The sequence below is a fragment of the Grampus griseus genome (assembly GCF_964374135.1).
Source record: "Grampus griseus genome assembly, chromosome: 1".
In the NCBI taxonomy this organism is placed as follows: Eukaryota; Metazoa; Chordata; class Mammalia; order Artiodactyla; family Delphinidae; genus Grampus; species Grampus griseus.
Genome location: NC_139017.1, coordinates 154,534,277 through 154,548,802, shown reverse-complemented (window position 1 = coordinate 154,548,802; position 14,526 = coordinate 154,534,277). Strand labels below are relative to the sequence as shown.

At 48.5% G+C, this 14,526-nt stretch overlaps 1 protein-coding gene across 1 annotated transcript; it reads right to left on the bottom strand.

Moving 5' to 3' along the window:
• Nucleotides 1–3,256: 3,256 nt before the first annotated feature.
• TRAPPC3 (trafficking protein particle complex subunit 3) lies at nucleotides 3,257–14,223 on the bottom strand. The gene is made up of 5 exons (XM_082661331.1): nucleotides 14,060–14,223; nucleotides 6,095–6,192; nucleotides 5,751–5,850; nucleotides 4,484–4,666; nucleotides 3,257–4,017 (listed from the first exon to the last, which is right to left on the bottom strand). The coding sequence occupies exons 1-5, from the start codon at nucleotides 14,099–14,101 to the stop codon at nucleotides 3,898–3,900; spliced, it is 543 nt and encodes a 180-aa protein (XP_082517457.1). The 5' UTR covers nucleotides 14,102–14,223; the 3' UTR covers nucleotides 3,257–3,897.
• Between the last annotated feature and the right edge of the window lie 303 nt (nucleotides 14,224–14,526).

Sequence of the window (14,526 nt, the reverse complement as noted above, 5' to 3'; positions counted from 1 at the left end):
AGAAGCTCCCAGCATCTCCATGTCCCCAGCCCCCAGCTCAGGGCTACATTTCCATTAACTGAAAGAATTCACATACAGACACACTCCCCAAGGAATACAAGGAAACAGTCACCCACTGAAATACACACACATACATATGCAATACAGAATGTACTGGATAAGAGCTTGGTGTCCAATACTGGACTATTTTGGTTCAAGTCCTAAGTCTATTGATACTATGCATTAGCTGCGTATCTCAGTTTTCTTATCTGCAAAACAGGAACAGTGATAGGGTTGTTGTGAGTGCTAAACGAGAAATCCAGGTGAAGTGCTTAGACTCGCACTGGCAAATAGTCACTCTGCAATAAAGATTAGCTGTTGCTATGAATAACATTTGTCCGCACTCACTCACACATGCCGTCACGCTCATCACACCATCTTCCCAGCCCTCCTCTAGCCTGGCTCAGTCCTTGATGCCCTCATGGCTGACAGTCCAGGCCCCCAGAGCCCGGAGGGTGGGTGGGTGAGGGTGCTGCCCCTTACCAGCTCTGGGTCCACCAGAGAATGCTTCCTGCCTCTAGCCAAGCAGGTTAGGTGAGCCAGACTGAGTTAGGAGGGTGCTGCCCTGTGCCTCGGCTCCCTCCATTATTCGTACTACACCCAAGCCCTCAACACTACTGCAGCGCCCTCCCCCCACCCCCTTCCCCACAGTAGAAACTTCCCTCTCCTGCCGCCAGAAGCGTAAATTGCCCCCAGGAATGCGCTGCATCCCACAGCTCCCCTGGCAGTGGCCAGCGGCCGTCCTGGGGTCAGGCCTGGCCCTACATCAAAGGCTGGGGATTGGTTAACAGCGAGGCTCCTCGCCTGCCGCCACCCTCCCCTCCCCTCCCACCGGCCCTTTGGCTTCCAGGGAACAGCACATGGTAGCACTTAAGCTCCGGGAGGGAGAACGGGAGGATGCTTTTCCTGCACCCACCACCCCCAGCCATTCACAATGAACTGCTTGTTAGGAGACTGTTTTAACTTTACTTAGCGCAATTTCTGCTCCCGGGCCTCTCTTGCCACCTCCTTCTCAGACCTGGATGCCCAGTACAGACGTAGGGGCAGCCAATCCACCAGAGAAAGGTGTAACCTGAATATGGAAATGTCACTGGTGCGAGTCCGGGGCAGGAACAGGACTCTCTTACATCAGGGGAACAGGGCTGGTGCTCTGGTCTCGACTCAGGAAGTAAGTGGGGGTTGGTTAGGCGAGGCCTCAGAGCTAGCTCGTCCAACTCAGGAGACCAGCATGAGAGTTTGGGGTGTGAATGGAAGCCAGTGATTTCTTAGCCAACGTGTTCTTTCCCGCGCCCTGGGTTCAGTAGGCAGGCCCTTAGCCAGGCAGCCATGTGAGCTTTGTTCTCAGGTCCCATGGTTGTGACTAAAGAAAAGGGGCACTTTCAGGCTCTGACCAGCCTCCGAGATTTACTCCATCAGGTGCATCTTCTGGCAAACGCTGAAAACCAGGGATCCAATAGTAACTCTCTGGGACAGTACAGTGGGGGTCTGGAGGCCCCTGGTGGCCAAAGGCTGCAGAGCAAGGTCTTTCCTTATTGCTCTGCCCAAGCAGCGCCAAGTCCAAAGGCCACCAGCATGGACTACTCCAGCCACCCAGGCTCTTTGGGAAACCCCCGCCCCCCCCCCCCCCCCCCCGGCTAATCAGGTCCTCCCATACAACCAGGCAAACCTGCCCCATCCTGCTGGCTGTGCCAGTACATCATGAATGGGGAATGGCCTAGCCTGGGGGTTGCGGGGTGTGGTGTCCCAGCCTCAGTCATAGTAAAGCAAAGGGATACGTAATCTACAGCTAATTAACTTCAGGGGTGGGGGACCAGCTGTTGGGTAGCTGGGCCTTGTATGTTTGGCTTATCTGGGGAGAGGATGCGGTGATGTTCCCAATAACTCACAGCCCTCAGCCCTTTCCCTTCCCTTAGCCCCTGGGTGCACATCACACAATTGTGGGGTTGTAACCGCGAGAACTCACCAAGGGGGCTTTGTTTCCACAGCTTGCCGACCCTGTAACGTTGCCCAAGTTAAATTCTGGGAAAGGAAATATCCAAAACCTCACGCCATACAAACAGCTGCTGGGAAGTTGGTTGTGGTCTGGGAGGAGAGGAAGGGCAAGGGCCCCCCTAGAGAAGGAAAGGGTGGTGCAGCTCACTTTTCTTGGCAGGGTCCAGGCACCACTCAAACGTTTTCCACATCTGGGGCCCAGCCTTCGTTCCCTTAATCTCTCCTTCATTCACTCAAACTCTGGTGTGACTGGATCCAGCATTGATGGGCGCTGAGGATACAGTTGACCAAAATGGGGTGCATGCCCTGGGGCCCCCAATTGTACTTGGAGGGGGAGGTAAAGAGGCTCAGAGAAGGATGGGATCCCTATACTCGGGGACACAAAAGTGATCTTTCCTCTCCTCAGCGGCTTAACCCAGCTGGAGGAGGCAGGCCGTGTGCTCTGGTGCCCCAGGACCCTTGTCCTAACCTTTATGACCAAGACACACTTCAAGCACAATGCTCCCCTCATCTCAGGCCTGCCTACTAACCTCAGGGCATGCCTGGGGCTCTGTTTCACCCCAACAGCCTGAGACCTCAAGGCCCTAGGCCATCCCCAAGAACAGTGCTACCAAATATGGCCTGACGACCTCTGATCGCTCCCTTCAAAAGCCATCCTAAGCTCTGTGACACTGAGAGGGAGCCGCAGGCCTGCTCCCCCACCCTCCCACCGTGTGAGCCAGGCATCGCGGTTAAGAACACGGGCTTTGGAGTCTGGCTGGGGCTTTGAACCCTAGCTTTTCCACTTACTAGCTGTATGACCTTGGGCAACTTGGGCCCTCCTCCTAAAAATGGAATTATTGTGAATTAGATGATACGTACAAAGTGCTCGGTACAGTGATGACACATGGTAAGCACTCAATAAATGGCACCCCAATACCAAGGTTTACATGGTCTTTCTAGCCAAATCCTCCAACTTGGTGGCCAAGGGCCCAGGATAGTCCATTTTAGGCACGTCTGGGATAATGGTCTGCTTCTAGATTTTGCTACAGACAGTAGACTCAAAAATGACTCTGAAGGGGCCTCATTTGCTCCCAGGTTTCCCAGACTCTCTGGTCCATGGGAAGAAGCCATTCCTAGACCAGATGAAGTCAAGGTAGGGCACAGGAACTTTTAGCAGGTCTCCTCACCCCACTGTAACAAAATTCCCAGGGCTGAGCAGAGAAAAAACATGACATGATTGGGATTTCACTCAAGAATGTGTCTTTATTGAAGAACTTGTAAGAAAAAGAGATGGACCCTCTGTAAAAAGAGGAGATCTTGCCTCCAAACAGCAGGAAGGAAAGAGAGGCCTGGGTGGCCTCCCAGAAGTCAACGTTTCTGGCATGACTGGTTCCCCTTTCCTGGCAAGCACTACAGTGTGTCACACTACAGCTAGCAAATCCGACCCACCCCTCCCAGCTTCTCCTCCCCTGTCCCAGTGAATCCTGGATTCCCTACGGCCATTCACCAATGACTTTCTGAAGACCCAGGGACAAATGTGCTAGGCTTGACTCTTAATGGGGTCAAAGTGGTTCTACTTTGGAAAATTCAAACAGGAATGTAAACTGGTTTGAGCTCTTTCCAGTCTAACCAAGGATGACTACATCCAGCCCCTCTGAAGGGAAAGGGAGCAAAGCATTTCCCTCCTGAATGTGCACACTTGTAGGGTAAATGGACTATATCATAGTCTGTTCTTTATTAACATGGAGAAGGGAAACAAAGTTAGAAGAATATATAACATCCGTGTTAAACAGTCACTGAGTTAATTCTAGAGGGCAGAGGGAGCACTGAGGCTTCCTGACTCCAACAAGGCTCCTGCCAGCTACGCTGAAGTCCTGGGGACGGTCATTCCTCTCCAGCTGGGAGGTTGTCCTCAATCCGCCTGATGAACCTCATCCGGATTTCTGTCACACCGTCTCCTTTCAGGGTGTCCTGGACAAATTTGGCCTCCACAGCCATCTGGACCTGAGGGACAGTGCAAAAATGAAGGGGCGGCTGCCTAGCCACAGCCTCTGGGAAACCACCAGGGATGGGGCTATAACTGACTCATCCACAGTAGCCTAAACAAGGAGGCTGGTTTCCACATGGACAAGATTGCCAGTTCCTGTGCAGAAGGCAGTGGTCCCCACCCAATAAGGGAGACTTAGCAAAGAACACTCGCAAATCAAACTGTCACCAAATAAGCCAATCTGGGAACAGATGTTCCTGGGCTCTGAGGGCTGAGCGCACCACCTCCCAGCCTAGCAGGGAGCATCAACACCACGTGGAGATTTCCAACTTGGATCCTACACTTGGCAGCATCACCACTCAGGCAGCGAAGCACTGGGGTGAGCTAAAAGCCCTTCTTTTCACTCTCCCATTCATTCGTTCAAACATTTATTAAGACCTTACTACATTTCAGGTGTCTCAGAAGGTAAAGAGCTGCACTCACCATCTCCAAGGCTCCTCGCAACACCCCACACAAGAGATTGGAATAAATAAGGGACGAGTGGTTATCAGGAAGTTCCACAAAGTCCACCAAGGGATTATTTTCCAAAATGAGGGAGAATTCGTCACCAGCTGGGCTCCAATTGGTGATGCTTGGAGTGATGCCCAAGTACATCTTGAACGCCACCTGTCAAAAAACACACAATGGCACTATGAGAAAGAGTAGTAGGGGCTGTACGACAGGGAAGGTGATGTGATGGGACCAGCAAGGGGAACTAAATGGTTCAGGAAAAAAATTGTGGCTTCTGCAGGACACTGAAGCTTCAGGTATTCAAGGCAAAAAGGAAAAGCAACTGTGCACAATTCCACACCCTTCTCCTTCAAGGCATCGTACAATTAGGTGACAACTTGCTGATTACCTGCACTTCTTAGTGGAAAGGAGCACTGATCTTCTGACAGGGGTGGCTGCCCTGAACCAGCATCTAACCACAGAGCGGTCCCAACACACTTTCCTGTCCTCTCTCTCTGCTATCTGAACCCTTCTTCTAACACCACAAAGCTATAGGTGTTGTATCATTTATTATTAACCCTATAATATGTAACACTAATATTATTAATAGCAAACACTTTCTATATACATGCTGCAGTAAGGGCATTCATTTTACCTGAACGCTCATGTTCATTTTTTCATTCACTCCTTACAGAAGCCCTATGACGTAGCTCTTATTTTCTTCATTTTAAAGACGAGGTAACTGGTAATTAAAGAAGTTAAAAATAACTTACCTAAGAACTACTAAGTATTGGAGCCAGAATTTGAAGCCAGGTTTGTCTGTATTCTTTATTTTTTTTCCCCTAAGATTTTTTTTTTTTTTTTGGATGTGGACCATACTTCCCCGGCAGTCCAGTGGTTAAGACTTCACCTTCCAACGAAGGGGGTACAGGTTTGATCCCTGGTCGGGGAGCTAAGATCCCACATGCCTCACGGCCAGGTCTGTCTATATTCTTAACCCCCATGCTACTCTGCTATATCTGCACAGTTGAAAAGATCTGGCTTTGATTTTAGTGGGTCTTTAATCCACAAGGATGATCCCAACCATTCTTCCCTTTCTCATAATCTGTGTTATTCCTAAACCACCAGGAAGGCTTCTTTGGTCCAAACAGCTGCCTAGCTATTCTTCTGGAATAATAAGGGCCTTTCTAAGGGAGCGAGTGGTAAGCAGTGCCTTCCAATGACAATCCTTCGGTACGGCCAGGTGGCCCAGGATAATGACCTTGGCAATGACATCTGCAGTTTCCCGGAAGTCATGGCACCTCCCGACATTTGACCGTGCCAAGAAATCTTCAATCAGTCGGACTCCAATGTTATAGCCCCTGGGAAAGAAATGAGAGAACAGACTATATTATGCGGTCTGAATGTCTTATGTCTGAACATAAGGCTGTTCGTGGTAAAGGGAAAACTAGGACAATCCCAAAACACCCCAATAAATAAGCAGTGGAAACTGTACCCAAAGTGTTGGTAACGAGAGTGAACCCTGTTCTGGGCCCTAAGGGACCACGTAGATTCGGTGCACTCAGGAGTCCCGTTACTGACTCTCCCACAGAGGAGCTCACTCACATTTTGTCCAGCTGTTTATTCACATCTTCATCATTTTCATAGTCCTTGCACAGCTGGGTGACTAGAGCCCCATAGGTCAGGGTGAAGAGCTCAGAGCTCTAAAAGAGATTCAAAAGGCAGTCAGGACCAAGCCACACAGAAAAGCAAGTTTGGTGAGAGTCTGGATGGGCCTCAATGCAACTGTCAGAATTCAAAGGAAGGTTACTCGTGTCTGGTGGGAAAGACCATCACCCCCTGTGGAGTAGCCAAAGAATTTAGCTCCCTAGGGTCAACGTGTCAGGGCTGAAACTAGACCCACTAAAAAACAGGCTGTGAAAGGCACCTCACGCACTGAGCAGTCACCCTTCCAACACACCAAGGTGGACTTCTGCTGACCCAGGGTCCCACCACAGCTGCCAAGCCTAACTGCACTCCCAAGGCCCCATCCAGGAGCAGCAGAGGTCCCAGGGGGAAGGAAGGAAGCACCAGATGAAGTCCACTGCACTAATGATAACCCTCTAAGTCACCAACATGGGAAAAAATAATGTTTCTCTTGACACATAGCTAAAGTGTTTGCAGGAAAGGGATAACTCTGAAAGGAACACAATCTTTTGTGTACCTGGAACACAATACTGACCTGGACTGGTTTCTATTACAACCACAGTTGAAAGCACAGAAACTCCCAGATAAAGAATCCTGTCACCTACTTACCAAAAAACAGAGAGATGTGGAAGGTGAAAGGAACAGCAAATACCAAGACTACAGAATAAAAGCAGCAGGTTGGGGGAAAGGTATTATCGGAGTTAAAGTGAGAAACGTGTTAGCAGCACATTTGGATCAATGTACTCATACAGAAACATGGCTGAAAAATCAAGATTGCTACGCAACCAGTCCTTTCTTTCTTTTTTTTTTTTTTTTGTGGTACTGGTACGCGGGCCTCTCACTGTTGTGGCCTCTCCCGTTGTGGAGCACAGGCTCCGGAAGCGCAGGCTCAGTGGCCATGGCTCACAGGCTCAGCCGCTCCGTGGCGTGTGGGATCTTCCCGGACCGGGGCACGAACCCGTGTCCCCTGCATCGGCAGGCGGACTCTCAACCACTGCGCCACCAGGGAAGCCCCAACCAGTCCTTTCTGAATGGAGGCTTGTCAGACTTGGAGCAGAGCACCTCTCCGTCTGCAAGTCTTCGGGGGAAGAAAGTACAACTAACATTAAGGCTCAGGCTCCCACGGCCCAATGCTCCTCACCTCATCCCCATGGCCTGGTGAGGAGGTCACTGCAAGAATAATAATGTGAGGGACTTCCCTGGTGGCACAGTGGTTAAGAATCCGCTTGCCAATGCAGGGGTCACAGGTTTGAGCCTGGTCTGGGGAAGATCCCACATGCCACGGAGCAACTAAGCCCATACACCGTAACTACTGAGCCTGTGCTCTAGAGCCCACAAGCCACAACTACTGAACCCACGTGCCACAACTACTGAAGCCTGTGCACCTAGAGCCTGTGCTCCACAACAAGAGAAGCCACTGCAATGAGAAGCCCACGCGCCACAATGAAGAGTAGCCCCCGCTCGCCACAACTAGAGAAAGCCCGCGTGCAGCAATGAAGACCCAACGCAGCCAAAAATAAATAAAATTTTTTAAAAAAGAATAATAATGTGAATGCCTTTTGCTTACATACATTCTATTTTTCATTATCTCATTTTTCACCCCACAATAACTCTGTAAAGCAGAAAGAGCAGAAACTAATCTCATTTTAGAGATGAGGAAACTGAGCCTCAGAATGGTTCAGTAATTTGACCAAGGACAGATAATTATTATTTTTATTTTTTAAATATTTATTTATTTATTTTTGGCTGCGTCACGTGGGATGTTTCATTGCGGCAGACAGGCTTCTCTCTACTTGTGGCGCTCAGTCTCAGTAGTTGCAGCATGTGGGCTTAGCTGTCCCACAGCATGTAGGATCGTAGTTCCCCAACCAGGGATTGAACCCACGTCCCCTGCATTGGAAGGCGGATTCTTAACCACTGGGAAGGCGGATTCAGACCACCAGGGAAGTCCCCAAGAGACAGCTAACTATTGACAAAAGTAACTTGGGGGGATGAAAACCAGGAGTTTCTAAGCCAAAGTTCATTCTGTCCACTGTTCCCCACAACTGCAATATTAATAACCTTCCCTAAAAAACAAACAAATAAAAGGTACTGTACCAGGAAGTCAAAGAGAATCAGTTTCAGAATAAGTAAGCTCTTTGAATTCAACTAAAACAGATCAGGATGTCTCCAAGAGACCATATACCAAATATGGCAATTAAAGGGAAGCTATGAAGGAGGAGAATAATTTTTAGTAAAGTTAAGGGTTTGGCACTAGAATGGCTTAGGCATGAATGGATGGAGACAATCCAGCAGTAACCAGTCCACAGAGTTGGCACCACGGCATTAAATCAGGAGATCTTTTCTTCCATTATTAATGAGTCCTTGGATGGAGACTCCAAGAGCCTCAGCCCACCATGATGCCGAGTAACATGCATATCACGATGTTACCAAGCATTTTATACAGCAGCAGCCCCCAGGTTACCAATAAGAAAAATCAAGGTCCTAAACAGATCTGTCGGTGGTCACAGAATCAATATGCCTGGGATCTGGGAATAGGGTCCCTGATGCAGGTTCTCCACACCCTCTCTTAATTTGTAAGTCTTATCTCCATCTTCAGTTATGAACCAAGCATATTTGGAATAGTGCATGACATAAATACACAACTTAAAGGTCTTCAGACTTTAAAAATAGGAATGAGCTGTGGTATAGAAAAAATCATTCATTCAAAGTTTACTATGTACCAGGAACTACCTAACAGGAGGGAAAGAGGTAATAAACTGAATAAATAAAATAAATGGTTTGCCAGATGGTGAAAAGTGCTATGGAGGAAAATAAGCACAAAAGGAGATTTATGTTTACCTGTATGTATGTGTGTGGGGGGGTTCAGTTTTAGATAGGGTAGTCAGAGAAGGCCTCATTAAGATGATATTTGTGCAAAGAACTGAAGGTAGTAAGGGTATCTGGGTGAAAAAATTTGAGGCAGTAAGTGTAAGGCCCTGAGGTGGGAGTATGTCTGACATGAGTGAGAAACAGCTAGGAGACCAGTGTGATTAGATAGTAGTAAACACAAGAAAGAACAGAAGAGGAAGTCAGAAAACTAACAAGTGGTTGCAGAGTCTGAAGACCCTTATAACTTAAGGTTCCATGGGACCTTAAAGGTCAACCAATTCAATCAGTCCCATTTCTTCACTGAACATAAGCACATTCTTCCAACAGAAACATGAATCTCTTCTGCAAAACTTCTACTTTCAGACTGCTTTAATTATGTTTAATAATAATGATCACTTACATTTATAAAACTTTCAGAGTGTCTTCACAGATACTTATTGAGCTTTATAACAACCATGAGATGTTAGCAAAACAAACATTATTTATCCCCATTTTACAGGAGATAGGTTAAGTAACTGAGACTCAGTCTTCTTAGAGTTGAGCACCGTCCTGTAAGTTATTATGTCCAAAAAAAAAAGGTATGTCATCCTAAGCCACTGCTTAATCTCCCTGAACATCAGCTTTTCCCATCTGCACAATGGCGATAGTATTATCTGCCCTTCAGGGTTATCAATGAGATAATATGTGTAGAGTACCTGCTGCACAGCACCTACTCAAGAAATAGATACTGTGGGACTTCCCTGACTTCCCTGGAGTGGTTAAGACTCCGCGCTTCCAAGGCAGGGGGCACGGGTTCGATCCCACATACTGCTCGCCAAAAAAATAAATAAAAGTAGATATTGTTATTTTTGGCCTTAAACTGGTTCTCTGTGGTGTGGTGCCACAAAGCACCCTGAACTAGGTTCAAAGAGGGAGATTCTGAATCGCTATAAAGAACTTTAAAACAATTAGTAAGGCATATAGAAGGATGCTCGGTTTATAGTCAGAAGACCTGGTTCTGAGTATGGACTTGTCACTAGTTGTGAGACTTTACCTAAGTCACTTCACTTTGCTAAACTTCAATCTTCTCCAACAAAAACAGTAACAGTGAAATATGTCATGCCAATCACAGGGTTGGAAGGAGGGTCTAATGAGATCCTGGACTTAAGGATGCTTTGCAGACCAAGAAACCACAAGAGTGGTTTCACACTAGCAAAGCCAAGTGCTTCAAGCACAACCTGAGCAGAGTAGGTAAGCCAAGCCCTACACTCAGGTAAGCTACCGCACGGTTTTCAGGCAGCTTGCAGTCAGCGCCCCAAACAAAACATCAAAACTCCTTAAGGGGCTGATCTTTTGAGCTAATGCTCCAAGATACTTATTAACAGTCATACTTACTATTTTTGTCAACACAAATAATCCAGTGTGACTGCTCCCCAGCAGCTGGGGAAGGAAGGTCAGTAACAGGACTCAGTCCATCCCTCTTTTGTCACTCTCCAGCCTCCTGTCATGGAGATTCTGAATGCTGCTACTCAAGTAGTAACTCACCTGAGCTCTGGAGATTAGAGCCACAACACAAAAGAAGGGCAGGCCTAAACACACAAAGGTTAATATCTTTACTAATAAGGACGCTTGTATGGTGACCATTTTGCAGTGTACAGTAATATCGAGTCACTATGTTGTGCACATGGAACTAACATAGTGTTGTAGATAAACTATACTTCAATTAAAACAAAAAGGATGCTGCGAATTCCCTGGCGGTCCAGTGGTTAGGACTCTGTGCTTGCACTGCAGGGGGCACAGGTTCGGTCCCTGGTTGGAGAACCAGGATCCGACAAGCACGGCAGAAAAGAGAAAAGGCTTGCTAGCTGACATTTACTGAGTGTCAACTGTGTTCTCAGGTGCTCTATCACACTGGTAGCTTTACATGCGATACCTCAGTTCATCCTCAGAACAACCTTATTATACTATTATTACCTTTTTAGTGGGCGTTTCCTAGTGGCCTAACAGTTGGGATTCCAGGCTTTCACTGCCATGGCCCAGGTTCAATCCCTGGTCAGGGAACTGAGATCCCGCAAGCTGCTTGGTGTGGCCGAAAATAAATAAATAAAGATGGTGAAACTGATGCTTAAAACAATGAAGAGGGCTTCACTGGTGGCACAGTGGTTGAGAGTCCGCCTGCCGAGGCAGGGGACACGGGTTCGTGCCCCGGTCCGGGAGGATCCCACATGCCGCGGAGCAGCTGGGCCCGTGAGCCATGGCCACTGAGCCTGCGCGTCCAGAGCCTGTGCTCCACAATGGGAGAGGCCACAACAGTGAGAGGCCCGCGTACCGCAAAAAAAACAAAACAATGAAGACACTTGGTCAAGGCCACGTAAGTAAGCAGTGAAGCCAGGACTCAAGCCCAGGCAGTACCATACTTCTGTGTTGTGTATTTTTCCACCTCTCTCATAGAGTATGTGCTTCTCAAGGTTAGGGACTAGGACTTCATCTCTGCATTTCCCACAATGCTTTGCACAGAGCTGGGACTCAGGAAAAGTTTGCTAGACAAATGGGCTGTTTCTGTTTACACAGACAAAAAGCAGAGATCTAATTACTTGGGCATATTAACCATTTAAGTTTTGGAAGGCTTACCTGGGAACGCAGCACTTAGCAGAAGGTTGGGCTGATTGGGAAGTGGGCTGCTAGAGGGGGAGACTCCAAAGGCAGAGAGGAAAGGGGAGCATGTCAGAACCAGGTGGCTACAAAGAGGATCATGTGACACGCCTCGAGTGGGTACCAATAGGAATTGAATGCCAGGATGCACCAAACCTTCACGTCATTCATTCAATATAGATTGCCTAGTGCCAAGCATCATTCTAGGTGCTGGGACTGGAGCAGTGAACAAACCAACCCCTGCCCTCATGGAGTTTACATTCTCATGGGGGAGACTGAAAATAAACAAGTAAGTATAGAATCTACAATGAAATATTTTAAATGAAATAGACAGTGCTTGAAGAGAAACAGAGTAGAGTAAGAGGATAGAGAACTAGTCAGGTGGTCAGGAAAGCCCTCTTTGAGAAGAAGATATCTGAGTAACTGAATGAGGTGAGGAGTAGCTAGCTAGTCTCTGGGGAAAGAAGTTCGAAGCAGAGACTACAGCAGTAGCAAAAGCTTTGAGGCCTGAATGCACTGCTGCCCCTCCCTAATTCCCTCACTTCACCAAAACTGAGTGAATACTGAGGGCTGGGGGGGGAGGGGTGTGTGTGGAGACTGAAGGTTCCTGCTAAAATGGTATTAAAAGTTTCAATATTGGGGCTTCCCTGGTGGCGCAGTGGTTAAGAATCCACCTGCCAATGCAGGGGACACGGGTTCGAGCCCTGGCCCGGGAAGATCCCACATGCCGCGGAGCAACTAAGCCCGTGTGCCGCAACTACTGACCCCGCATGCTACAACTACTGAAGCTCGTGCTCTTAGAGCCCGTGCTCCACAGCAAGAGAGGCCACTGCAATGAGAGGCCCGTGCACCACAATGAAGAGTAGCCCCTGCTCGACACAACCAGAGAGAGCCAGTACACAGCAACGAAGACCCAATGCAGCCAAAAATAAAAATTAAATAAAATTTTAAAAAAAAAGTTTCAATATTGGTTTCAGGTTTTAAAAAAAGGGTACAAAATAGAGCTAGATATGAAAACTAAACAGGAAGACTTCTCATATCCATTCATGTCATAGGAAAAGGAGGGGAAAGCAAACATTTACCATGCCCCATGCATTTTACACTACCTCACTTAATCCTAGGGAGGTATTATTGTCCCCATTTCATAGATAAGGAAATTGAGGACCAATGAGAATTCCAACCGATATCCATGCTTTTTCCCCTACATGACATTGTTGCCTAGCAAAATATTCTCTCCTTTTTCTTTTTAACTCAGTATTTCCTCCAAAACAGGAATTCACAGAGTATCTTCGCAGGCCCACAAATCCTCCCCAAATGTAAGTAAATGTCTCTGTATATGTTTGTCTATTTACTATTTCTGCGAGAAGATCCACAGCTCTCATCAACTTCTCAAAAGGGATCTGAGAGAAAAAGTACAGTACTACTCTGGAGTAATAGGGTCTCCTGCTGCCCATTTTTGGTGGCTGTTCCTGGTATAAGATGCAAAGGTGTGAGGGAAGTTTAGTCATCCCTTCTAGAGCTGAGTGTCAACAAAAGGTCCCTGGTCTGCCCTGCATGCAACCTTCAATAACTCAGTCTGTAAACTGGAAAACAACGACAAACGGGCAATTCTGGAGGAAATAAGAATATGCCAAAGAAAAGGAACACCTGTCAAGAAGTCCCCTCAGTTTGGATAAAAACATCAACCACGTTACTTTCCAGGCCCAGCCCCCATCTGCAGCCAAACTTCATAGGACTAGATGGTGTCCCACTATTCCCAGGAGAAGGAGGGAGCCTGCCCGCCATTCGCCAGAGGAAGAGCACTTACTCCCTACTCTGGCTCACCCCTTACACTTGCTTTCTGGCAAAACCAGTAGCTGAGTGTGAGAGACATTATGGTCTAGTAGTCTGAAGCATTAGCTTTGGGGTCAGAGAGACATGGGTTCATCAGATCCTAACTCTTCCTAGCTGTAAATCTGGGCCAGTATGCAACCTCTTTGAGCTTTAAAATGGCGATAACATTATCCACCTGAGAGTTATTTTGCGGATTAAATGATAACGGACGTAAAATGCCAGGCCCAGTACCTAACACACAGTAAGAGAGCAACAGTGGGAGTTACTGTTATTGCCGCCGTCGTTGTTGGTCTTGCACCCAACTGCACTCGGGGGAGGGGTCTCCGAGCTACTCCAGGGGCCCTCCAACCTGCCTCACACCCGGGACCACCCCGGAGCGATTCTCCGCTCTCGACCCACCAAGGAGCCTCCTCCTTCCTTCCAGCGGAACCACCCCCTCCCAGCGCTAGCAGAAGGAGCTTTCCCAGTTGCGACTCGCGCCCCGCGCCGGGCCCCTTCCCCAGAACACCTCCATTCCGCCCCGCCCGCCGAGTCACACGCTCCGGTTACCATTTTCTTGCTCTCGGTGCCACGGTTCGCCTGCCTCGACATGGTGCTGGCCGCCCTACCCCACCACAACACAGACCCACTCGGTGACCCCTTCTAACACCGCTGGACCCAGTTAGCGGCCCCACGGCATTCGGGATTGACCGGCACCGACTCACCGCGCCTGCGCGGCCTGCCGCGGGGCACCACGGGACTCGTGGTCCGGCCAACGAGGGTAATTCCCGCCCAGGAAACGTCGGACTACAACACCCAACAGCTCCACTGGCAGCACCTTAATGTAGCAGGACTACAACTCCCAGAGTGCTCCGCGCACAGCGGACTCTTGGAGCCTGGTTTCCCCATGGGCTGCGTTATGGCCGCTGGGTGGCGTCCGCGGCTTGCTGTAATCCTGTATCATCCACAAACTTCCCTTTCCTCCCCACCACCCCAACCCCTCCACTCCCCCATCTCCACTCAGTGATGTCCGCAAA

Bases quoted from the DNA above. Each gene is read 5' to 3' on its own strand.
- TRAPPC3 (XM_082661331.1), bottom strand. From the start codon at position 14,101: ATGTCGAGGCAGGCGAACCGTGGCACCGAGAGCAAGAAAATG. The intron at 5,851-6,094 runs GTGAGTGAGCTC...TTTCTTTCCCAG, and splicing joins AATAAACAGCTGGACAAAAT to GGGCTATAACATTGGAGTCC. The intron at 4,667-5,750 runs GTCATTATCCTG...GTTTTTTGACAG, and splicing joins CTGCAGATGTCATTGCCAAG to GTGGCGTTCAAGATGTACTT.